Below are 25,583 nucleotides of genomic sequence, written 5' to 3'. Positions count from 1 at the left end.
CAAATCTGCGCTGACCATAGGAGCGCGTCAGGAGGCAAGAGCCTTGGAAAGGCGGGAAGGGAGAGGGGAACGTTGGAAGGAGTTCCGCATTCCAGACATTCCTGAGCCAGCTTTCCCGCCGGCAGAGCCGATGGAAATCGGAACAGCGCGCGCGCGCGCATTTTCAAAACCCAGTGAGGGGGCTAAGAAGGAGGGAAAGGGCGCCCGGAAATGCTATCTCTGCCAACAGCCAGGCCACTTTGCAAGAGTCTGCCCCCAGAGGAAGGAATGGCAAGGGATGGTGGGAGCTGTTGAGGGAGGAGAGCAGGGAGAAACGGAGCAGGTAAAAGCCAACGCCTGGTTGCCACAGTCGGGGCACTGCAGCCAGGCCAAAGAGCAGTGAAAGTGCCCGTGCCAGAAGCTCCTCAACCTGCTCTAGTGATTGAAGTGTCGCTAGAGCTGCAAAATGGACACCCCCTAAAAATAAAGGCGCTGTTGGACTCAGGCAGCTCCTGCAATTTTATGAGCAAGGAGTTTGCTGCTGAACACCAGATACAGACGATCCCTTTAAGCAACCCCCTGCAGGTGACCACGATCGATGGCAGGGAGTTGTTGGGAGGAGGAGTCAGCTTGCAAACCGTCCCAATGATAATGAGGGTGGCAAGGCACATAGAACTGATAGCGTTTAATGTGGCCACCTTGGGAGGCACTCCCATTATTTTGGGAATGAGCTGGCTAGCGCTACATGATCCGCTGGTGGGCTGGCATCAAAGAGTGGTTTCCTTTGGTTCAGCACATTGCTTAGAACACTGCAAAGGGGAAAAGGGTTCAGCAGGGGCCCAAGCTACCCTAGCAGGGACTGAAGTAATGGAGAAGGTGAAGGTACCACCGCAGTATGCAGATCTCAGCGACGTGTTCAGCGAGAAGGAAGCTGACCAACTACCCCCTCATAGGCCCTTTGATTGCCAGATCAATTTACTCCCTGGAGCACAGCTTCCTGTGGGCAAGTTGTATGCCATGTCAGACAGAGAAATGCAGGAGTTGCGAGAGTTTATTGACAAGAACTTGAAGAGGGGCTTCATCAGAGAGTCCAAAGCAGCGGGGGGTAGCCCAGTGTTTTTTGTGGATAAAAAGCACACGGACAAGCCGAGACTTGTATGTGATTTTAGGAGGTTAAATGCAGTAACGGAACCAGTGGCTTTCCCTATGCCCAGAATTGATGATATTTTGACCAGGGTGAGGAAGGGAAAGATTTTTACAAAGCTGGATCTAAGGGGGGCGTACAACCTGATACGTATAAGGAAAGGGGATGAATGGAAAACCACCATGTTTACCCCTTTGGGGGCATTTGAATATCTCGTTATGCCTTTTGGATTACAAGCAGGCTCAGCGTGTTTTCAATCTTTTATGAACCACGTACTGGGTCCTTTGCTCTACAAGAATTGCGTTGCCTTCCTAGATGATGTGTTGGTGTATTCGGAGAATGAGGAGCAACATGTGAGAGACGTCAGAGAAGTGTTGAGCAGGCTGCAAGCCAACAGGCTGTGGGTGAAACTGGAGAAGTGTCAGTTTCATACCAAGGAGGTGGAATTCCTGGGGTACCGCCTGTCAGACAAGGGATTGGCCATGGATCCCGGCAAGGTGCAGGCAGTGCTGGACTGGAAAACACCCAAAACCAAGAAGGATGTGCAGAGGTTCCTAGGGTTTGGGAACTTTTATCGTAAGTTCATCCGAAACTTCGCCCACCTGACGGCGCCCATTACAGACTGTCTCAGCAGTAAAAAGAAGTTTGTATGGACGGCGGAGGCGGAGCGAGCGTTTGAGGAACTGAAAAGGGCCTTCGCCTCGGAAGAACAACTTCTGCATGTGGACTTACAAAAGAAGCTGAGGGTCGAAACAGACGCATCTGACAGAGCCATAGGGGCGGTGCTTCTTCTGCAGTCGGGGAAGGAGGAGTCAGAGTGGCGACCGTGTGCCTTCTTTTCGCGAAAGCTGAACAAATCCGAGAGGAACTACACGGTGTACGACCGGGAACTTCTTGCTATTCATGAGGCTTTCCGGAAATGGAGGCACCTGCTAATTGGTGCACAACATAAGGTGCAAGTGTGCACGGACCATAAGAATCTAGAGTATTGGAGAACTGCGCGAGTGCTCAACCAACGGCAGTTGAGATGGGCCCAGGAGTTCTCCAAATTTAACTTTGAGATTTGTTACGTGCCAGGCCCAGAGAACGTTAGGGCGGACGCTCTCTCACGCAAACCTGAATATTTGGAGGGGGAGGGAGCACCTGAAGAGACCCATGTCATTCCAGAGGACCGCTGGGTGTGTGGGGCGGCATTGGTGGGGCAAAGGGAATTGGTAGAGGGTACGGTGCATGATGAATATACCCAGGACAAACTCAGGGGTCTCAGGAGGGAGGGAGACAAACCTGGGGGTTTTGAGGAGAGAAACGGGGCATTGTACTACAAGGGAGCGTTATATATACCCGAAGGGGAATTGAGGGAGAAGGTACTCAAGCAACTGCACGATAGCCCCACAGCAGGGCATTTTGGGCAACACAAAACCATGTGGCTGGTCACCAGGGAATTTTGGTGGCCCAAGGTCAGGGAAGATGTGCGGGAGTATGTGAGAGGGTGTGAAGAATGCCAACGAGCCAAGGGGGAGAGGCGGGCACCGGCAGGTTTATTAGAACCACTACCCACACCTGAAAGACCGTGGGAAGCAGTGGCAATAGATTTCATGACTGATCTGCCAAGGTCTAGAGGGAAAACAGCCATCATGGTGGTGGTAGACCTGTTAACTAAAATGGCCCACTTTATAGCCTGCTCACATGCGGTCACAGCAGAAGAAACAGCCAAATTGTTTGTAGAAAATGTGTTTAGGTTGCATGGCGCCCCCTTGAGGGTGGTTTCAGACCGAGGGAAACAATTTACTTCCAGGTTCTGGAGGAAGCTCATGAGCTTACTGCATGTAGAGGTTAATTTCTCAACGGCCCGTCATCCAGAAACCAACGGGCAGGCGGAAAGAGCTAATGGTGTTCTCCAGCAATATTTGAGGTGTTATGTGAATGACAGAGAGAATGATTGGGTGGAGAAGCTGGCGTTGGCAGAATTTGCCTACAACAATGCAGAGAACGTGTCCACGGGGATGAGCCCCTTTTTGGCTAATCACGGGTGCCATCCCAGAGCCTTCCCAGGGGGGGAAGGGGAGAACTGGAGCGTTCCAGCTGCAGAACAGTTCGTTGAAGAAATGGAAGCGATCCATCGCCAGCTCCAACTCAACTTAAACAGGGCTAAGGAGGAATATAAGAGGCAGGCAGACAAAAACAGAAGGGAAGGTGAAAGCATCAGGGTGGGGGACCAGGTGTGGCTGTCAACCCAAGGGTTGCCATTCAAAGGGGGTTGTAAAAAGTTAAGACCCAAAAGGCTGGGCCCATTTGAAGTCATGCAGCAGGTCAACCCAGTGGCTTTCAGACTCCGGTTACCGAACCACATGAAGCTGCACCCAGTTTTCCACAGGTCGTTGCTGTCACTGTATAAAGGGGGCAGTGAAGGGAGGGTCACTAGGGGACCAGCTATGGAGGAGAAGGAACACAGCTACCATGTAGCGGAGATCCTCGATTCCAGGTGGAAGGGAGATCAAGTTGAGTATTTGGTAATGTGGGAAGGGGAACCGGAGTCGGAAAACACCTGGGTTAGGGCAGAGGATGTCAATGACGAAGTTTTAATAGAAACTTTTCATCAGAGGTTCCCACGTAAACCTCAGCCTGTAGCGAGGTTCCGAAGGCAATACTTTGCCACCACCGACGAGGAAGAGGAGTTGGAGGGGTTCACAGATTCCGAAGAGGAGGAGGATTCAGCGAGCCAGGACGGTGATCGATGGAGGGAATTGTTCGAGACGTCTGAAGATGAAGAAGATTCTTTTCGGGGTTTTAACCCTTCACCTCCCAGGGAAGAGGAAATGGGAGGGGGTGAGGGGGGCCCTGGAGGGGAGGTGGATGTCAGGGAACTGCCATCGGAGCATCAGGTGGTGGAGGGTCTCAGGGAGGATGAAAGAGACTCAACAGCTGAAGCAGGAACCAGCAGGGGGAGGAGTGGATCTCTGAGGGAATGCGAGCAGGAGGGAGGGCTCAGAGACGCTTCCAGCGAGAACAGTGGGGAGGTATCTGAGTCTCCCATAGGGAGACCCACACCTCGCCGGAAACTGTCACGTCGTGAGTCCAGGAGACGCGTTTCCGTTAAGGAGCTTCTTTGCTGGAAACGCTTCCGCAGACAGCCACTGTCAGACTCTACGAGTGACTAGAGCAGACATGTTTGAGGAGCTCCGTCACACACAGAGGTTTGTGGAGTCGCACAAACTCTGAGGGAGCACGATTTTACGCACAAGCAGCTAATCATCCCCTCACACATCCCATTACAGCTTTCGCCACTCTTTTATTGACTATGAGGGACACTCCATTTCTTTTACGGGTTTCTTGCCCACAGTAGTAGATGTGATGGTCATCCGAACTGAATTCACCCATTCCCGTCCATTTTAGTTCACTGATGCCCAGGATGTCAATATTTATTCTTGCCATCTCATTTTTGACCACCTCCAACTTACCCAGGTTCATGGTTCTTACATTCCAGGTTCCTATGCAATATTTTTCTTTACAGCATTGGACTTTCCTTTCGCTTCCAGGCATATCCGCAACTGAGCGTCCTTTCGGCTTTGGCCCAGCCGCTTCATCAGCTCTGGATCTACTTGTACTTGCCCTCCGCTCTTCCCCAGTAGCATGTTGGACGCCTTCCGACCTGAGGGGCTCATCTTCCAGCGTCATAACTTTTATATGCCTGATTTCTTTGTCCATGGAGTTTTCTTGGCAAGGATACTGGAGAAGCTTGCCGGTTCCTCCTCCAGGTGGATCACGTTTGGTCAAAACTCTCCACTATGACCTGTTCATCTTGTGTGCCCTACTCGGCGTAGTTCATAGCTTCTCTGAGTTCTTCAAGCCCCTTCGCCACGGCAAGGCAGTGATCCATGAAGGGGCAAAATACAGGGCAGTAAATACAGGCAGTAAATACAGGGCAGTAAAACAAGGAACAGGGTGATGAATCCAGGGCAGGGCAGGGAGGGGGGTTGGTGGACAGTTGGTTTTCTTTTTCCACCTGGTACTGAAGTGACTTCAAAACAATCCATTCCAATCTCCTGCAGCCTCACAGGATGGCCCCCTGGAATTTGTCACACATGCATGCTCACACCCAGATACTCATGAATCTGTCAGTCTGTCTGTGCTTGGCTGCCCAGAGTTTAAATGCAGGACTTTTCACATTCACACACCCTTTCAAACACAGGTCCTTGGAGAGGATCCCTAATTTGGCAGAGGGGGGGGGGGAGAGATAGATCTGAAATACTGGACAAAACTATCAATACAGGACATGGCATTTTTGAATTAGGCAAAGCAGGACTTTATAGGTGATAACCAGCACATTGTGTCCAGAAACAGACAATTAGGCAGACGGAGCTGTTCTAATAAGGGAGTCCTATGCTGTGCCTATAGCCAGCCCTGGTCAGCAGTGTGTCTGCAGCTCTTTCAGCCAGTTGAACTTTCTGAGCTCTTTTCAAAGGCAGCCCCATGTAGAGTGTATTAAACTAACTCCTACGCAATGTGGCACCAGACTGCTTTCTTTTTTTGTAATTATCTGTTTGTTTTAAATTCTGTAGCTTAAATTCTCTTGATGCTTGTTTTTTTGAGAAGGGCCTCTTACGGTCACAAAGCAATGATTTTCAGGGCAGCTCCATAACACTGATTGTGCCCTCACACTGCCCCTTTTTGTGTGGGGATTTTGATCCAGAAAAGGAGCAGACAGGGAAAGGTTAAGCAGAACCCCCCCCCCATGTCGCCCTTAGGTGTGCTCAGTCGTCACCTGCTCCATGACTCCACCTTGCATGAGAAAGAAGGATGGAGCTGCAGGAAACAGGAAGTGGACCTTCCACCAGCCAGGTCATCTCATCATCACAGACAGATCTAGTCTCCTGCTGGGGAGTCAAGAGTGGCCCTGGGATGGCAGAGAGAGGAGGGGAAGGGCCCAGCAACAGAAGGGAAGGCAGGGCTCCAGATGCTCCCTTGGACCCCTTCCTTGAAACCAAGGGGAGCTCCTCTTCTGGGGCTGAAAGCATTGCCGTGGAGGTTTCGTTTTTGTCATGATTGCAAGGGAAGAAGGGAAGGTAACCCCCCCCAACACAAAGAACTGAATGAAAAAAGCCCTGTTCTGAGCGATTAGCTACTGTAGAGCATAATGGGGGGTTTAGCTGTGATGCTCACCTGCCTCCCTGGATGAGTCTTTTCTTGGGGTCAGGGAGCTGAGGAGCAACATGAAGTTCCCAGGTTACATTTCCTTCTGGTCAGCTATTCCAGCTCTTGTCTCCTCCCCATTTCTTTATGGAGGGCAAAGGCTATGCACTTTGTATAGATGCAACTATAACCAACAACTGGCGTCTTCTGGGTGCACTGAGCTCCCCCCCCTTCCGCCTTCTCTCCTCCAGATATAATACAGATTCCCTCAGCATCGTGCCCCACCTTCCAGAAGGCAAATATATATGGTTGTTTATTTAGGACATATTTATCAGCAGTGATAAATATGACATTAATTGGTTACTGAACAACAGCTTCAATGCTGTCAACATGAGCTTTGTCTGAGGTTTCAGACATATACATTTCGTTCAAGAAAGATGCAGAAAATACTTTTCCTTTTTGATTCTGGGCACTTGACTTCTCCCATCCTGCTACCATCATGGCAGACATTTGGGGGTGAGATCCAGGGCCCCCTCAGCAGCAGCAACAACAACAGGTGGAGCCCCCACAAACATTTGTCACATTTTGAAGGGTTTTTTTTATTAAAAACAAACAAAAGGCTTTTCCTTAGGCTCTCATAGCCCTGAAATTAGCTCTTGAAAAAGAGAGGGTTGCCAAATAGCATGGCCCCCAAGAATGAAAACAAACACTTCCAAATTCTTTTTTGCACCCCCAGAGACAGGGGTCAGCAACCTTTTAAAGTCGAGGGCCAGATCACTGTCCTCAAACCTCGCCGCGGGACAGAGTATGCGTGTGCATTCTTTTGTTACTACACGATCCAAAGATTAAACAAGAAAATAATAAAGTTCTGAAGGTCCCAGTTCTGCACCGCAGCATATCTGTTCCGTTCTGAGAGACCCTCCCAGGGTTCTGGGGTGTATGAAGCCTTGATTCCCTGTTTATAACTCCGCTACCGAATGCAGCGAGCGGTTCCTTCTGCAAGACGCGTGTTCTCCGCTCTCCTGTCCTGGAGGGGGAAGACGATTTCGGTAGCAGAGTTAAAAACAGGTAAACAAGGCTTCATACACCCAAGAACCCTGGGAGGGTGTCTCAGAACGGAACCACTCGCTGCGGCGGCAGGAGCAGTGAGCCAGTTGAGGGCTGGAGAGGGGCTGCCTTAAATGGCGGCTGTCGAGCAACCATGCTGGCACAAACAAAGCCCAGGCCCTTTCCTCTCGGCTCTAGGAGGAGGGAGGGAGGAGGAAAGAACTCTGCAACCAATCAGAGGGAAACAATGCTGCTGGCACCAATCAAAGGCTGGCCCACTTCCCCTGCAGGGCGGGGGAGAAGCCAGAAGGGAGGGAGGAGGCGCTGCCGTCAGGAAGAGAAAAAGAGAGAGAAGAATGGTGCAGCCCAAACTATATGAATCAGAACCATGATGCGATTTCTGGACCTTCTGTGGATCCAGAACCCATTCGGGCCGGAACCAGCCCGTGGCCCTTAGGTTGCTGACCCCTGTCCAGAGACTTCACAGCCATCTTCACTTCCTAGGAACTCTGGGAACTGTAGTTCTGGGAGGAACCTCTCAGAAGTTTCTGAGCCTCCTCAGCCAACTACAATTGGACATCCTGAGACTACAATTCCCAGAAAAGCTGGACCAAGGCCTTTAGCCACAGCCCTGACCAAATAACGGAGCTCTCTCTTCTCTTCCTCTCCACCTCCCACATTCACAACAAATCAGTCTCCCACTCCTCAGTCCCTTTCACTAACCTCCCCTAGCCCTAATTCTTTCACATTCCTTTAAAACATTTCTGTGAACTAAGAAACACAAAAAACACCCTCACTGGTCACCTTCCACAGGTCAAAAGCCAATGCAGAAAATATTTAATAAAAACAGCTCTACACAGGTACACAAGAGCACAGAAAAAAGGAGATGAGTTTCAAAAGGAATACCAAATGAACATTTAACACAGGGACCTTTCATTCAGCTGGAAAATGCTATCAGTAAAAAGGTCTTCAATGGGTTATGCAAAGTTCAAGTAATGAGCGCCTGGAATACTGATCTACAAGACAAGGGCAGCCCATCATTTTGGCAGTGAAAGGCAGACCTGAAAACTAAACAGATTCAACACACACCTTGAGCATTCCAGATTCACACTCCCTCCCTGTTTATCTTTTTTTTTAAAATATTTTTTATTGCGTTTCTTTCCATAGGTTCACAAATTCAGAAGCATACAAGAGTTAAAAACAAGAAACAGATTATAAAGATAAAGGAAAATAAAAAAGAGTATATACGTGTCAGATCGTCTTTCCATAATTTATCACTGCCAATTGGACCTCCTCACATCTTCCAGGCCCTGCGTTCTTTGCAATATCAATGTCAGCAATTTGTTACCTTATTTCGCAACTTACTGTAACTTTCAATTATTATGTTTCCAAATTCAAAAGGTTGTAATTCAATTTTAGTACCTTTTAAAATAAACATAATATATTTGTTTCAAATTATCTCCTCTTTTTTTTTGTTATAGCTTACTTTACCATTTACCTAATCAAATTGCTAAAGCATAACATTTCCTAATCGTGCAAAGTCTTAACATTCAAACAACTTATGATATTTTTCCAGATAGTCTTTAAATTTTTTCCAGTCCTCCTCTATTGTTTCCTCGCTCAGATCTCGGATTCTGCCAGTCATTTCAGCCAATTCCATATAGTCCATCAACTGCGTCTGCCAGTCCTCCAGTGTGGGTAAATCTTGTGTCTTCCAGTGCTTTGCGATGAGAATTCTTGCTGCTGTGGTTGCATACATAAACAAAGTTCTGTCCTTCTTTGACACCTTCCAGTCCACCATGCCCAGAAGGAAGGCCTCCGGTTTCTTAGGAAAGGTATATCTAAATACCTTTTTCAGTTCATTATAAATCATTTCCCAGAAGGCCTTCACTTTTGGGCAGGTCCACCAGAGGTGAAAGAATGTCCCTTCTGCCTCTTTGCATTTCCAACATTTATTATCAGACAGGTGATATATCTTAGCTAACTTGACTGGGGTCATGTACCACCGGTATACCATTTTCATAATGTTTTCTTTCAAGGCACTACATGCCGTGAACTTCATTCCGGTGTTCCATAACCTTTCCCAGTCCTCCGACATGATGTTATGCCCAACATCCTGTGCCCATTTTATCATGGCAGATTTAACTGTCTCATCCTGTGTGTTCCATTTAAGCAGCAAGTTATACATTCTCGAAAGTACCTTACTCTTTGGTTCTAACAGTTCCATCTCCAATTTCGATTTTTCCACCTGGAAACCAACTTTTTTATCCATTTTAAAAACCTCTTGAATTTGAGCATAATGTAGCCAGTCTCGCACCTTAGTTTTTAATTTATCCTGGCTCTGCAACTTCCAATTATCTCCAATTCTTTCAATTATTTCCCAATATTTTGGCCAATAGGCCTCCATATTGGGTCTTTTTCGAGCCTTGGCCTCCACCAGTGATAGCCACCTCGGGGTCTTACCTTCTAGTAAGTCTTTGTATTTCATCCAGACGGCAAAAATTGCTTTTCTGACAATATGGTTTTTAAACAATTTATGAACTTTCACCTTGTCATACCATAAATATGCATGCCAACCAAAGGCATTGTCGAACCCTTCCAGATCTAGGACATCAGTGTTCTCCAACAGAAACCAATCCTTCAACCAGCAGAAGGCTGCAGCTTCATAATACAACCTCAAGTCCGGCAGGGCAAACCCCCCTCTTTCTTTCGAATCAGTTAGTATTTTAAATTTTATTCGGGGCTTTTTGCCCTGCCAGACAAACCTAGATATATCCTTCTTCCATTTTCCAAAACATTCCACTCTGTCCACGATCTGTAGGGTTTGAAACAGAAATAACATTTTTGGCAATACATTCATCTTTATAGCTGCGATTCGGCCCGACAAGGTAAGTTTCAATCTTGTCCAAATTTCCAAGTCCTTTTTAATTTCCGACCAACATTTTTCATAATTGTCTATAAATAAATTCAAATTTTTAGAAGACAAATATACCCCTAGGTATTTCACTTTTTTAACCACACTTAATTCTGTTTCTTTCTGGTACCCTTCTGTTTCTGTAAGTGTCAAATTTTTAGCCAAAACCTTAGTTTTCTGCTTGTTCAACTTGAATCCCGCCACCCGACCAAACTCAGAAATAAGCTCTAAAACTCTTTTTGTACTAGATTCTGGCTCCTGTAATGTTAAAACTAGGTCATCTGCAAAAGCTTTCAGTTTGTATTGTTTCACTCCGACCTCTATTCCTCGTACCAGCCGGTCCTCCCTAATCATGTTTAACAGCACCTCCAGGACTGAAATAAATAAAAGGGGAGATAGAGGGCACCCCTGTCGTGTCCCTTTTTCAATTTTAAATTCCTCCGTCACCACATTGTTCACTATCAGTTTGGCTTTTTGCTCTGAATAGATTGCTTCTATTCCATTTTCAACCCCCCCCCACTCCCATCCCTTCCAAATTTTTCTTCATAAACATCCAAGAAATGTTGTCAAATGCTTTCTCTGCATCAATAAAAATTAACACCGCCCTTGTGTTCCTCTTAGTCTGCAAGAGCTCCAAAATGTCAATAATATTCCTGGTGTTGTCAAACATATGTCTACCTGGGAGAAAGCCTGCTTGGTCTTTATGAATTACTTCATTAAGAACCTTTTTGAGTCTATTTGCCAAAATGTTCGCAAATATTTTGTAATCCACATTTAGGAGTGAGATGGGACGGTAGTTCTTAAGTTGAGTCTTTTCAGATTCCAGCTTAGGTATCAATGTGATGAAAGCTTCTTTCCACGTTTCTGGTGCCCTCTTCCCTTCCATAATCTGGTTGCATACCTCCATCAAAGGTTGTATCAAATAGTCCTTCAAAGTCTTATAATATTTGGAGGTAAGCCCATCTGGGCCTGGAGATTTGCCAAGTTGCATATTCTGAATAGCACCTTCAATTTCCTGTTGAGTTATTTTACAGTTCAAGATTGATCTTTTATCTTGAGTTATTTTTGGTAATCCATTTGTCTTTAAAAATTGGTCTATCTCAAACTCTTTCTGAGGCCCCTGTGCATAAAGTTCTTTAAAGTATCTGTGGAAGCACTTCCTAATTTCTTCTGGTTTCTGAACCATTCTTCCTTCAATCTCTAGATTTGTAACCGTATTTAACTTTTGTCTTTTTTTCAGCTGCCATGCTAGTAGCTTTCCACATTTATTTGCTGATTCAAACGATCTCTGCTTCATTTGTTTGATTTTCCATTCAATCTCTTGATTAATCAATTTCGAATATTGTGCTTGATGGAATTTGATTTCTCTCAGCACCTCCTTTGACTTTGGTTTAGTTCTCAATTTTTTCTCTCCTTCACTTATTTTCTCCAAGATTTTCTCCTTTTTTCCATTCCAGAGTTTTTTCTTAATTGTATTTTGTTGTATCAGAAACCCTCTCATAACTGCTTTACTGGCATCCCAGATCGTTCTTTTTTCTACCATAGTATTCAAATTTATTTCGAAGTAGTCCTTTAACGTTTTTTGGGCCTTCTTCACAATCTCTTGATCTCTTAGTAAGGTGTCATTCATTCTCCATCTGAAGGATCCGGTTGGAATAAGTCTCAGTTCCATTTTCAGAGCGTTATGGTCGGAGCAGGTTTTTGGGCAGATTTCCACCTTTCTGGTCTTAGGTGCCAGCCCTCTAGATGTCCATATTTGGTCGATTCGTGTCCATGACAGGTGGGCCTCAGAAAAGAAAGTTCCTTCTTTACCTAAGGGGTTCTTTGTCCTCCATATGTCAATCAAATCCATATTGTCAGTCATTTTGAAGAAAGTTTTGGGGAGTCTGCCGTCTGTTGTTAAGTTTTGGTTTTGAGATTTGTCCATATTTGTTGATACCACCCCATTCATGTCTCCCATCATAATGATGTTAGAATAGTCCATATAGTCCAGCATGGTCTCGTGCAGCTTCTTGAAAAAATCTGATTTCCCATCATTTGGTGCATAAATTCCTAATATCAAAATTTTCTCTCCTTGTGTTTGAATTTCAATTGCCAATATTCTTCCTTGATCGTCCTTGAATAAAAATTTTGGTGACAGGTTCTCCTTTGCATATATCACCACTCCTCTTTTCTTGACCTTGTCCGAAGAAATAAATTCTTGGCCTAGTCTTTTGTTAATTAACACTTTCCTGTGGAGCCTGGTCACATGTGTTTCTTGTAAGCAAATAATATCCAATTGTTCTTTCTTCAAGATATGAAATATCCTCCTTCTTTTTTCCGGGGAATTCCCGCCATTTATATTTCAACTAAGTAGCTGCAGAGACATCCTGTTCTGTTTTGTTGTTCCTAAAGTGGGGTGTCTTCCTTTTCCTCAGATCCCGAGGGTGTAGGCGTTGGTCCGCCTCCAGGCGGTGCTGGTCTAGATGACGGTAGTGGCCAAGATGCTGCTGCTCCTTTTTGGAGATCTTCCCCGTGCTCGTACACTCCCTCCCTGTTTATCTAGCAAAAAGTTGCCACTTATTTTGTACATTTAGTATATACGACCTTCATTACTTTTATACATACATATGTGTATACAAATTTAAGTACAAACACTAAAACATCATTCCATGCATTTACATCTGTTTTTCCCCTTTATGAGTTTCTTGGTGTAAGTAGTGAACCCTGAGTGGATAACTCCATACATTTATATCATTTCCCTAGTGTGAATTTGCTAATGAATATTAAGGTCTCCACTCCCTCTGAAGTCCTTTCCACATTCAATACGCCTGTAGTTTTCATTGTGTGTGAGTTAGCTGATGTCTTCTAAGGTGTCCACTTTGACTGAAGCTCTTAACACACTCCATACATTTAAATGGCTTCTCTCCTGTGTGAGTTCGTTGATGTATTCTAAGTGTTTCACTACGACTGAAGCTATTTCCACATTCAATACATTTAAATGGTTTCTCCCCAGTGTGAGTTCGTTGATGTCTTCTAAGGATTTCATATTGACTGAAGCACTTTCCACATTCAATACATTTAAATGGTTTCTCCCCCGTGTGAATTTGTTCATGTACTTTAAGTGCTCCGTTACGACTGAAGCTCTTTCCACACTGCATACATTTAAATGGTTTCTCTCCTGTGTGAGTTTGTTGATGTATTCTAAGTGTTTCACTACGACTGAAGCTATTTCCACATTCAATACATTTAAATGGTTTCTCCCCAGTGTGAGTTCTTTGATGTATTCTAAGGATTTCATATCGACTGAAGCACTTTCTACATTCAATACATTTAAATAGTTTCTCCCCCGTGTGAATTTGTTCATGTACTTTAAGTGCTCCGTTATGACTGAAGCTCTTTCCACACTGCATACATTTAAATGGTTTCTCTCCCGTGTGAGTTCGTTGATGTATTCTAAGTGTTTCAATACGACTAAAGCTATTTCCACATTCAATACATTCAAATGGTTTTTCTCCTGTGTGAGTTCGTTGATGTATTCTAAGGATTTCATATCGACTGAAGCTCTTTCCACATTCAATACATTTAAATGGTTTCTCCCCCGTGTGAGTTCGTTGGTGTACTTTAAGTGCTCCGTTACGACTGAAGCTCTTTCCACACTGCATACATTTAAATGGTTTCTCCCCCGTGTGAATTTGTTCATGTAGTTTAAGTGCTCCGTTATGACTGAAGCTCTTTCCACACTGCATACATTTAAATGGTTTCTCTCCCGTGTGAGTTCGTTGGTGTATTCTAAGATCTCCACTTTGACTGAAGCTCTTTCCACATTCAATACATTTAAATGGTTTCTCCCCCGTGTGAGTTCGTTGGTGTACTTTAAGTGTTCCGTTACGACTGAAGCTCTTTCCACACTGCATACATTTAAATGGTTTCTCCCCCGTGTGAATTTGTTCATGTAGTTTAAGTGCTCCGTTATGACTGAAGCTCTTTCCACATTCAATACATTTAAATGGTTTCTCTCCTATATGACTTCGCTGATGACTTTTAAGTGTGCCACTTCGACTGAAGCTCTTTCCACAGTCCACACATTTAAATGGTTTCTCCCCCGTGTGAGTTCGTTGATGTATTCTAAATGCTCCACTTTCACTGAAGCTCTTTCCACATTCAATACATTTAAATGGTTTCTCCCCCGTGTGAGTTCGTTGATGTCTTCTAAGATTTTCACTTCTACTGAAGCACTTTCCACATTCAATACATTTAAAAGGTTTCTTCCCCGTGTGAGTTCGTTGGTGTTTTCTTAGTGCATCATTTCGACTGAAGCTCTTTCCACATTCCGTGCATTCAAATAGTTTCTCTCCTTTGTGAGTTTGTTGTTGTATCCTCAATTTCTTTGTTTTCCCCCATAAATTCTCATGTGGCTTCATAGAATTCTGACTTTCATCTTCCTCACCTGTTTGGGAGTCTGGGAGGAAAGAGAATCCTGTTAGACTTTCAAGAAAGACAAAAAGGGAACTGAACACATGTCAATCCCAATCTGTACCTTCTCTCATTTTTAACACCTTCATTCTCCACTATCCTCTCTAGGTTCCAATTTTATGAAAGCTGATGAGATAGTGGCAAGAGCAACACATGATCACTCCATTCACAACCGGCAAGCAGGAAACCGGCAAGCAGGATTGGAGCACAAGAGTCTTCTCTGCCTTCCTGTGCTTTCCAGAAACTAGTATTAAGAAGCATTATTGCCTAGGACCACGAGGGCAGAGAAGAGACGTCAGTCTTATCCTTTTCTTCAAGCTATCCAAGTTGCTGGCCATCACTGTCTCCTGTAGGATAGATTCCATAAATGAACTACGCTTCTGTTTATTCATCTTTTGCAGCCCTTAAAGGCTGATAAATGTATTATTGCCTAAGCTTTTGTGGGCTGCAGTCTGACAAAGTGGACTCTTGACCAGGAAAGCTGGTGCCACTATAAACTTCTGAGTCTCTTTGTTGGCTTTGTGTACTTATTTTCAAATTTGCACCAAGGTTATACCACAGTATCTCCATGGAAGCTTAGGGACGGACAAAATTACAGGGTGTCAGCTCCGTGAATCTCAAGCCTCTCGTGCCTCCGCTGACAGAGCCTGAGAACGCAAGAGATGTGATTCAGTTGGAATGTGAAGCAGGGGAGGAGCAGCCAAGCTGCAGCAGGAGGAAAGAACAAAGAGCAGGAAGAGGGGGTGCCAGGGGGGGGGCACAGACTGTTATCTCCAGTTTGAGCTCTGACACAGAGACCCTGGAAATAGCCTGTCCAAAAAATCGTAGGCTCAAGAGAATATGCGAGAAGAGGAGAAAAGAAAGTGAAAGTGGGGGCTTCTTTGCTGGAGGATTCGGCAACTGCAAGCTGGGATGAACAGGCTGAAGACTGAGCTCCACAGTGATTTGTGAGTTTGAGCAATAAACCTAAGATAATTACTACTGGAGTTGTCTCGCGTCTGTGCGGGAGAACCAAGGGGCGCTAAAATTATTATCCCACTCCCTCCCTCCCTCTCACAAACAACCCCAGTCTGTAAGATTGGCAAGTTTACACAATTTGCTTATAATACCAGACACTCTTGGACTTTATATGCCCAATCCTAAGTGTAGAGCCTCCAGCCACAGGAATCGTGTATCATGATAACTGGTCCTTTGTCCCTTAAGCCCACCAAACTGGGGAGGTGCATGCATCTATTGTGTTTTGATGCTGGTGGAATGTATCATTCTGACTCTGTCTATAAAAAATAAAGGTAATAGAAACCATTTAAATACATTAATTATAAATAATTATGGGAAGCATTTCCATTCCCCTTCACCCATTGTTCAGGATTGGTGTGCAACATCATTATCATCAATTATTCCTGCCATGGAAATAACACCTAAGGTTTCAAAGCCTGGAGGAAGAAAATCTGCCCCCACTACTTTAGGAAAAGGATTCAAGAAACAAAGAGCTGCTCCGAAGAAGGCCTCACTCCTTCCTTCTTCCTGTCAGGAACTTCCTTCCATTTGTCTCCTCTCCATCTTTTCCTCTTTCTCCCTCCACCTTCCACCTATCCCTGTCCCCATCTCCTCTCCCCTGGAACTCACCAGATTTCTCCAAGGGTCCTGGGAGGGAATGCTCAGAGGTTGTGGGGAGGGATGCGGGAGACAGCCTGACCAGGTCAACCGTCCATCTTCCTCCTTCCATCCTGGCCAGGCTTGCAGGTTCAGTCTCAGCTAGGTTTGCAGGTTCAGCTTCCTGAGGAGCGCAGAATCCAGAGCAAGTTGCAGCTTCCTGGGAGGGAGGGAATAAGAAGCCAAGGGAGTCTGAGAGCCCCTGCAGGGATTCTCCTGCCCAAGACATTCTGCTGCCCCTGGAGAAGCCCCAATTGGGCACCCCATTCCCAAAAGCCCCCTCCCATTTTCAAACACCTTTGGCAATACCTTTAACCTGCCTGTCCCACCTCCTTCCTAAGGCTGGCATGGTATGCACATTAGTGGCCTGAGAGGAGATCCCTTGGAATTTAAGAGTTAATCTGCAAAGGACTGCTCTGAATACATGGGTGGCCCTTGCATGGAGAAGAAGGAAGCCCCTTGCTTGCATCTGGACCCCTTGGGAGAGGCGGTGGATCCGCCCACTGCTCCCTCTGCCCTCGCTGCCGCCTCCTCTGTCCTCCTGCCCTGCAAACACCCTTTGCTCTTGTTCCTCAGGGGAGAGAGGCGGCTGGTGGAAAGAGCCTTCAAACCCATCCGTTTCCTCCTCTGCTCCCCCTCCTGTCCTTTTGGGAAACAGGAACTTTGGTCAGGAGTAAACAACTTAGATGGCAAGTTTGCAAGATAAGCACTTTAAAGCACTGCTTGTTCCTACTATGTGTGAGTCTCTGTGTGTTTGGACCTAGAGGACAGCATACATGATTCCGAAAAGAGGGCAATTCTTTGAAACCGAAGGCCATTTCTACAAAATGGAAGACTTCCAAAGGCAGCCTTTTACAAGGAAATTTTTGAAGGTTATTAGTTTGTTGGAAGCTACCCAGATGGGCAGAGGCAACCCAGGATGCAAATAATAATAATAATAATAATAATAATAATAATAATAATAATAGCTTCCTAAGCCTATCCTGAGATGCGGGTGGCGCTGTGGGTTAAACCACACAGCCTAGGACTTGCCAATAAGAAGGTTGGCGGTTCGAATCCCCGCGACTGGGTGAGGTGAGCTCCCGTTGCTTGTTCCCTGCTCCTGCCAACCTAGCAGTTCAAAAGCACGTCAAAGTGCAAGTAGATAAATAGTTACCGCTCCGGCGGGAAGGTAAACGGCGTTTCTGTGCGCTGCTATGGTTTGCCAGAAGTGGCTTAGTCATGCTGGCCACATGACCCGGAAGGTGTATGCTGGCTCCCTCGGCCAATAAAGCGAGATGAGTACCACAACCCCAGAGTCGGTGACAACTAGACCTAATGGTCAGGGGTCCTTTACCTTTTTAAGCCTGTCCTGCTACGCATGCTGATCAGAGACTCTGTCCAAACAACCCCTTTGAACGCAACAGGGCTTCCTATTTTTACTGCTATCAGTGGGATCAGTCAAACCACGAAGCCACTGATCAGCCAGAGTTTCCTGTTTTCACCAAGCACAGTTTGAAGTTAGCTTAATATCCCAGCTTGTTCCAAAGCTGGCAGCCGTAGTTTCCTGGTTTGGGCAAAATGGAAAGTTTGCTAGTTATGGCTCATAAGAGACTGCCTGGTTTCATCACAGTTCACCCTCAGGGTAAGCTGGGACAATTAGGTCAGGAGGCAGATGCAGGGAGATATGGGACCAGCACGTTCCCAGCTCCCATGTAGAGTCCTTTTCTTTTCCCCTCTCTCACTAAAGGTTGGGTGGGAGTCCTTCCTGGAGTGATGCATTCTGGTTGTGGGGGCCAGGAGAATGCGGTGGCGGCTAGAGTTTTTTGTTTTAAACTTGGGTCAACTTAGGTTTTAGCGTAACTTTGCTGCAGCAATGCATTAAAAACTGTTCCTATTTTTAACCCAGCTTTTCAGGCTGTGATTCAGTCATCTGAACCTGGCCATTATCCTAATAAATCTTGCAGCAACCTTGCAAGGTAGGCCAGTCATATTTAATGCGACTACACATGGGATTGCTGAGGCTGCGAGACGTGCCAAGATTTTTACCTCAGTGGGGAGAAAAGAGCATTTTGGAAATGGAGGCAATTTAGAGGAGGAAAGTGGGGGTTGGTGGAAGGTCACCTCTTCTGACACAGCTTCTGCTCTGATAAAACTCAGAGTCACCTGCAGCTGTTTAGGTAAAGTAAGAATAGCAGGAGATATGATCGCAAACCTGCCATGTAAGGTTTGGTCTAGCACAGTGTTTCCCAACCGGTGTTCCGCGGCACACTAGTGTGCCGTGAGACACCGGCTGGTGTGCCGTGGGAGGGAGGCGGGCGAGTCGGGCGGCGAGAGGCGGCGGCGGCGAGGATCCGCGTCGAGCCAGGGGCGGCTCCGCGGTGGTGGTGCCGAGCGGCGGGGCAGCGCGCGCAAAAGGGAGGAGCGCGAGACAGCGGAGGAGGAGGAGGCCGGCATGTCCGGGCAGCAGCAGCAACAGCAGCAGCAGCAACTCCCGGCGACGGCTCCTCCTCCGCCCGCTATCGCCGCCACCACCACAACAGCCGCCGCCGCCTCAGCTGCCGCCGTCCCTCAGTCCCTTGCTCTGCTGCCTCCTCCCACCCCGGCAAGGGGAAGGGAACTTTCACTTTTGTGCGTCCCTCCCGGCGTGACGCTGCGCGCTGACGTCACGGGGCGGGGCTTTAATGGTGGTGTGCCACGAGATTTTTTTCCGGTAAACAGGTGTGCCGTTGCCCAAAAACGTTTGGGAAACACTGGTCTAGCAAACCTTTTTAAAGTGGATTAGAGAGAAAGTGCAGGGAGGAGGAATATTCACCACCAAAGCTAAGCAGAACCTCCATGTCTAGAGGCACTGTACCTGTGACCTCCAGGTGCTGGAAACCCAGGTGTGTTCATGTGACTTTATGGTCTGCATCTCTTTTCTGTGTGCGCATGCATGTGCATACATTGGCCTCAAAGCTCACTGGAATGTGGCCTCCAGAATCAATGCAGCTTTAAGCCCATAAATGTTTCGTTCCTCCTGTTCTATCGGAAAGAACAATCAAATCTAAGACTTTCATGAGGAGAGAACTCCTGGATCTACAGTTAATGTTCTCAACATCCTATGGACACAAACTGCAAAGAGATTTCTCTCTAATTACTAATTAGATTTTTTTCTTAAAAAATTGAAGCAAATAACAGATTTGGGTGGCATGCGTATCTATGGCAAGAGAAGAAAAAAGGTTATAAATTGTTTGAAAACCATATCTTCCGGAAATCGTTAATTGAAGTATGGGACAGATATAAAAATCTATTAGAAATGGGGGTTCCACATTGGTTATCCCCATTAGAGGTTATGGGAGTCAAGAAAATTAATATGAGGAGTAATTGGATTACTTACGGAGATTTAGTGGCAAAAGAAGGAGAGAAATGGAGATTGAAGCCATACGAGCAAGTAAAAGAACATGTATTTGATTGGCTGCACTACTACCAGATAAATGATATGTTTAAAAAGGATGTGAAAGAAAAAGGGTATAAAGAAAAAGATTCGAAATTTGAAACGGAAATTGTTAACAATGATTGTAAGATAATCTCAAAAATGTATAAAATATTATTGGAATGGCACACGATGGATGAGGAAGTTAAATCGGTAATGATTCACTGGGCCAGAGATTTAGGGTATAGTATTGATATGGAAGACTGGCAAAAAATATGGAATGAAAATCTGAAGTTTACAGCATGTACTATGTTAAAAGAAAATGGTATGAAAATGGTATACAGATGGTATATAACACCAGTTAAATTGGCAAAAATGTATAAAACCCGTAACTCATGTTGGAAATGTAAAGAGAAAGAGGGTACTTTTATTCATATGTGGTGGGAGTGTAAGAAAGTGAAGGGGTTCTGGGAAATGATATATAATGAGTTAAAGAAAATGCTGAAATATAGCTCTGTAAAGAAACCAGAAACCTTCCTACTGGGAATAACTAGAAATGAAATAAATAAGAGGGACTGTAAACTCTTTCAGTACGCAATAACAGCAGCGAGAACATTGATGGCCCAAAAATGGAAACAAGAAGAATTACCAACTTTGGAAGAATGGAGAACAAAACTAACAGATTACGCAGAAGTAGATAAATTAACTGGAAAAATCAGACTTCAAAGAGACCACAAGTTCCTAGAGGACTGGGGAAAATTCAGAGAATATTTGAAGAGTGTATGTGAGGTACAAACAACGCTAGTGTGTTTTAAAGAAGCTTTGTGAAAAAAATAAGGAATATTGCAAGAATGTAAACGAGGATAGAAAGATTTTACTTGAAGGTGATACTATAATTAAGGAATGTGAAGGTAGAAATTTAATTACGGATGATTGTCAGAGGAGCTGAGGGAGGTTCAAAAAGTTAAAATATGTGATTTGGAAAATTGTATGATTGGAGATATTGTGAAAATTTTAATAAAATTTATTATAAAAAATTAGAAATATGAAGCAGTATAGAAATGAAATGAGTAATAATCTGAACATGAATAGCTAATTTCAATTTTGCCTTCCTCAGTCTTTTACAATACTGTCTTCAACATTTTATTATCATTAATTCATTTCCATATGCCACACATCTTAAGAATCCTCCTTTCCTCTGCATTCTCTAAACTGTCACCCACTTCAACCCTCAGCCTTCATCTCAAAACTCTGCAGCCTTACTGAGGAAGGTGGAAATAAAACATTTAATGAGACAGGCTTACACGCAGACACAAGAGGTCACTAGCTTTGACAGCTTCGGAAAAGATCAAGTGCCTTCTCCGGGAAATAGATCTATTAGCTGTTTTATTATCCTTGACAGAACAACAGAACCTCCATGTGTAGGCACAGTGTACCTTGATTTGGGGAAGACCAAAGAAGCCATTTCCTTGCTAAATGAATCTGATGGACATCATTACTACAAGAGAAAAGAGAGCTTTCAAAGGCGATCAGACCAATTCACAAATGAGGGCGATAGGTTTATCAATGGCAGTGGCAGAGGAAGGGGGGCAGGAGTAGTGGCCTGCAAAGGGTGTCGGGGGGGCTGCACAGGAAGAGCCCCCCCCCGTGCTGCACTGCTCTTCCATTCCCCCTCCTGCCTCCCCTTCCCTCTCCGCCGTGGGGAGGACCGTCGAAATGGGCTGGGCTCCCTGCTGAGGGACAGGGAGAGGGGCGGCAAAAGCCCCAGGGACGCCGCTGATCCGTGAGCGACTATATGCATCGTCCACCGCGAAGCAGCAGCTGCCTTGGACCCCTCATTCTGCCCCTTGAGCTCAGGACTGAAGGGAGCAGCTCCCCAGGGTCTCCGGCAGGGTCCGTGCCAGCCTGAGCCAGAGATGTTTGCCCCTGCGCCCTCCTGCAGATGCCCTGCCCCTCAGCTGCGCCCCTTCCCCTTCCTGCCCGGGTGGGGGGGGGCGCCCTGCAGCCTCTGACTCCACTCGGGGCCTGATCCTGCCAGGCCCACGTGCTCTCCTCCTCCCCCTCCCCCCGCCTCCTGCACCTCGGACTCCTAGCTCCGTCCCTGCACCGGAATCCGGCTCCTCTCCGGGGAAACTCGCCCGGCCACGGGCCGCTGCTCCTCCGCTCTCCTCGGCGGGGGACAGGAAAGTGCAGCCGCTCTCGAGTCCCCCTGGCTGGCCCCGTTTCCTGCCTCTCTGGCTGTGGGTTGGGCCCTGGGAGGCTGCGAGGCTGGATGCGCCCCCTTGCGCTGTCCCTCAAAATTTATTGTATCGTTGGAATCTACCTGGCATCTTATATGCTATCCAGAATGTTGCACAAATAAGTCTCCTTGTGATCCGATGTGCAGTCACTGGTTTCCTCATCAGCAAATATTCCCAGAAAGCTGGGACGATGCCACCCTGCAGCCATAGCTGTCAATTTTCAGATTTGAAAATAAGGGATCAGCAGCCTCACCTGCCCCGGGGACAGTCTACAGGATATCTAACAATCCGGGATAGCAGCGGGAAATGGCACTGGAATAAGGGAATTTCCGGCAAAAAAGGGAAGGTTGACAGCTATGCCTGCAGCCCGAATGGAGGAGGCAGTCCAGTTCCCAGCTCTGCTGGTTGGGATCATGCAATCACTTAGCTCCAGCAACCGACCTTTCCAAATCCTCCAACATTTCTCTGATGAAAATAGGGACATCCCATTCCATAACTATAATTTTCCTATTTATACACCACACATCTTATTACGTTGCCCCAGCCACTCTGGGAAGTTTCCAACATATATAAAAAACATAATAAACCATTAAACATTAAAAAACTTTCCTTTTTTAAAAAAATAATTTTTATTAATTTTTCAACACGAATATACAATCTTATCCTAATTTTCTCAAATTTAACTCTGTTTAGACTTCCTTCCTAAAAAACTTTCCTATACAGGATTGCCTTCAGAGGGCCCGTGGGTTGGATAACTCCATTCCCTCCAGCATTTCTTCAATGAAAATAGGGAGACCCTAAGGAAAAGCGAGACATTCTGGGATCAAATCAGAAACCAGGATGGCTTCTCTAAATCAGGGACATCCCTGGAAAATAGTGGCACTTGGAGGGTTTGTCTTTCCCTGCTTTTTCATTCGCTGCATCTGGTCTCCTGCATCCATTTAGCAGAGGAGGGGAGCGGTTTTGGCCTTCATACTTCTCCACCCCCCACCCCCAATATAACCAAAAGCACAATATAACAAAAACCACACACACCATTTGGGAGTGAGGACCAAAAATAATAATAATCGTTTTATTATTTTATTACTTATTTTTTGCAGTTCAATCTACTGTATCTATGAATTTTATTGTTTATAGCCAATGGCCACCACTATACAAGCACAAATCATGCAGCTGCAAAACAAAAGACATTGCATGCACCAGACCAGGATAAATCTATAGCGTCCAAAATTAATTTTCACATTTCTTTCAATGGGAAGGATATAGGGCAGCAGAGTCCAGGTGGTGAGGTCCAGATTACAGCTTCCATCATCCTTGACTGTCATTCCTGCTGGCTGAAACTGATGGGAACTGGACACCAACATCTGGGGACACCTCAATGGCTATGCTCTGATATACAGAATCTACAAAAGATTAAGGCACTGATCCAGAAGACAATGAACTGCGAATAGCAAGTGCAGCTAGGAGGAGAATGCATTGGCAGCAGGGTTTGGAAGCTGTTCCCTGACACAAATCCCCTTATTTCCTCCTCTGGAGATCTGAGGTCTACAAAGCAATGGGTTGTTTTATTCAGAATAAGCTCACTGACATCATAATCATCTCCTCTATGGGTGCCGCTAAGCGCCCTCTGTCTTTGAGCTTTTTGCTCTCCTAGTTTTAAGGCTCGCTGGTTTCTCTAAGTCTGGGGAAAGTGCTAAGGATGATGGTTTAATTTCCATAAATGAGAATGTTTTAAGATGGAGTTTCCTTTGACAGTAGCCCTCATGTGTGTTAGTCACATGAGGGAGGCATTCCATTCTGTTGAGACTGTTATTCCAGTAACTGTTGTTTCTAACTGCTTTTCTGTTCTTTTCTCTCTCTGTGCATGAGGGAGAAGTGCTGCTGAGAGAGATGTCTCAGGATACTATCGTGTGTCAGTGTGATCTGTCTGAAGTGGAACAGTGGAAGATCACGAAATGCTGATCAAAATTACTGCTCAAAAGTTCAAAAACAGAATTACTGCTGAGGTGAAAGTAAAAACCTTTTGTAAGAAACTGTAAGACAATTCAAGAGAGAACATGCCTGTGTTTGAATAAGCATGAGATTGTAAATATATTTTTCTCGGTTATATGTTTATGAAAGTAAAGTTCTTTTGAATACCAAGAGTCTGGACATTGTAGTCTGTAAAAAGGAACTATCACCTAGAACAGCTATTTTGCTTCTTAGCTATAAGCTACTCTGTTACTTTGGAGATCATCAAAATTCACACACAGACAGACTATAATGTTGCATACAGTATAAGGTTGGGGAGTTGAGAAGTGGGGATAGAGGGGGGGAGGGGGAAGTAAACTTTCATTATTTTACAGAGTGCATATCCAAAGTTTTTGTGTCGGTGACACATGCATAGGTTCTCCTTCTATTCATTCATTTTCATTGGCAGTGAGAGCTGGTTGCCTTCAGTTGACTGCAGTGAAGGGAGAACCAATTGGAGGAACAGATTGTTGCAATTCTTGGAAAGGGATGGAAAAGAGCACGGCTGTTTGGTCTTTCAAGTACTTGTTGTTAAATACAGTGGTACCTCTGGTTACGTACTTAATTTGTTCCAGAGGTCCATTCTTAACCTGAAGCACCACTTTGGCTAATGGGGCCTCCCGCTGCTACTGTGCCGCCGCCACACGATTTCTGTTCTCATCCTGAAGCAAAGTTCTTAACCCGAGGTACTATTTCTGGGTTAGCGGAGTCTGTAACCTGAAGCGTATGTAACCTGAAGCGTATGTACCACTGTACTCTGTGAGTTGAGTGAGGCTGAGAGACTCCAGAGAAGTGTGACTAGCCCAAGGTCGCCCAGCAGCTGCATGTGGAGGAGCGGGGACACGAACCACATTACCAGACTACCACTCTTAACCACTACACCACACTGGCTGGAAAAAGGGGAAGTTCTTTTCTTTGCATTAAGTTGTGAAAAATAAAGCAATAAATTTTAAAAACAACCCTTCTTTCAATGCTTTCTTTTTAAAGCAAAAAAAGATGTAGTGCCATAGTTTGAAAAGTTTTGCCTTGTATGGGAAGGATATATCTGAGATACAAATGCACACACAACGCTCTCCCCTCCATCCAGGCGAGGAGGAGGCATTGTCAGGAGTTTAAAGGCACATCCCGGCTGGCTAAGGTGCGAAGCAGAGCCATGGAAGGGGGTGGGGTGGATTCTGAGGACCACAGACCACATGTGCAATTGGCTCCCAGTACGTTTCCGAGCACAATTCAATGTGTTCGCGCTGACCTTTAGAAAGGCCTCGGTCCAGTATACCTGAAGGAGCATCTCCACCCCCATTGTTCTGCCCAAACACTGAGGTCCACGCTGAGGGCATTCTGGTGATTCCCTCCCTGTGAGAAGCCAAGTTACAGGGAACCAGGCAGAGGGCCTTCTCGGTAGTGGCACCCGCCCTGTGGAACGCCCTCCCACCAGATGTCAAAGAGAAAAACAACTAACAGACTTTTAGAAGACATCTGAAGGCAGCCCTGTTTAGGATGCCTTTAATGTTTAACAGACTATTGTATTTTAATATTTTGTTGGAAGCTGCCCAGAGTGGCTGGGGAAACCCAGCCAGATGGGTGGGGTATAAATAATAAATTATTATGATAAATTAT

The 25,583-nt window shown here is 45.6% G+C and overlaps 2 protein-coding genes across 3 annotated transcripts in view; both read right to left on the bottom strand.

The window, feature by feature from the left end:
* LOC308580430 (uncharacterized protein) overlaps positions 1-22,061 on the bottom strand; it is an 80,690-nt gene extending 58,629 nt beyond the window's left edge. The window contains exon 1 of one of the 2 annotated variants that reach the window (XM_081182039.1): positions 22,040-22,061. The gene's annotated coding sequence lies outside the window, so the exon portion shown is untranslated. Of the gene's footprint in view, positions 1-21,796; positions 21,886-22,039 lie in introns of those variants that run through there. The other variant, XM_081182038.1, reaches the window with a different exon arrangement.
* On the bottom strand, positions 8,101-21,896 carry LOC308580664 (uncharacterized protein). The gene is made up of 3 exons (XM_081182643.1): positions 21,824-21,896; positions 16,296-16,482; positions 8,101-14,655 (listed from the first exon to the last, which is right to left on the bottom strand). The coding sequence occupies exons 2-3, from the start codon at positions 16,393-16,395 to the stop codon at positions 13,034-13,036; spliced, it is 1,722 nt and encodes a 573-aa protein (XP_081038769.1). The 5' UTR covers positions 16,396-16,482; positions 21,824-21,896; the 3' UTR covers positions 8,101-13,033.
* Positions 22,062-25,583: the final 3,522 nt, after the last annotated feature.

This window comes from Podarcis bocagei (assembly GCF_964188305.1).
Source record: "Podarcis bocagei genome assembly, chromosome: 2".
NCBI lineage: Eukaryota > Metazoa > Chordata > Lepidosauria > Squamata > Lacertidae > Podarcis > Podarcis bocagei.
The sequence above is the reverse complement of the archived record's forward strand: the minus strand, read 5'-3'. Positions and strand labels throughout refer to the sequence as shown.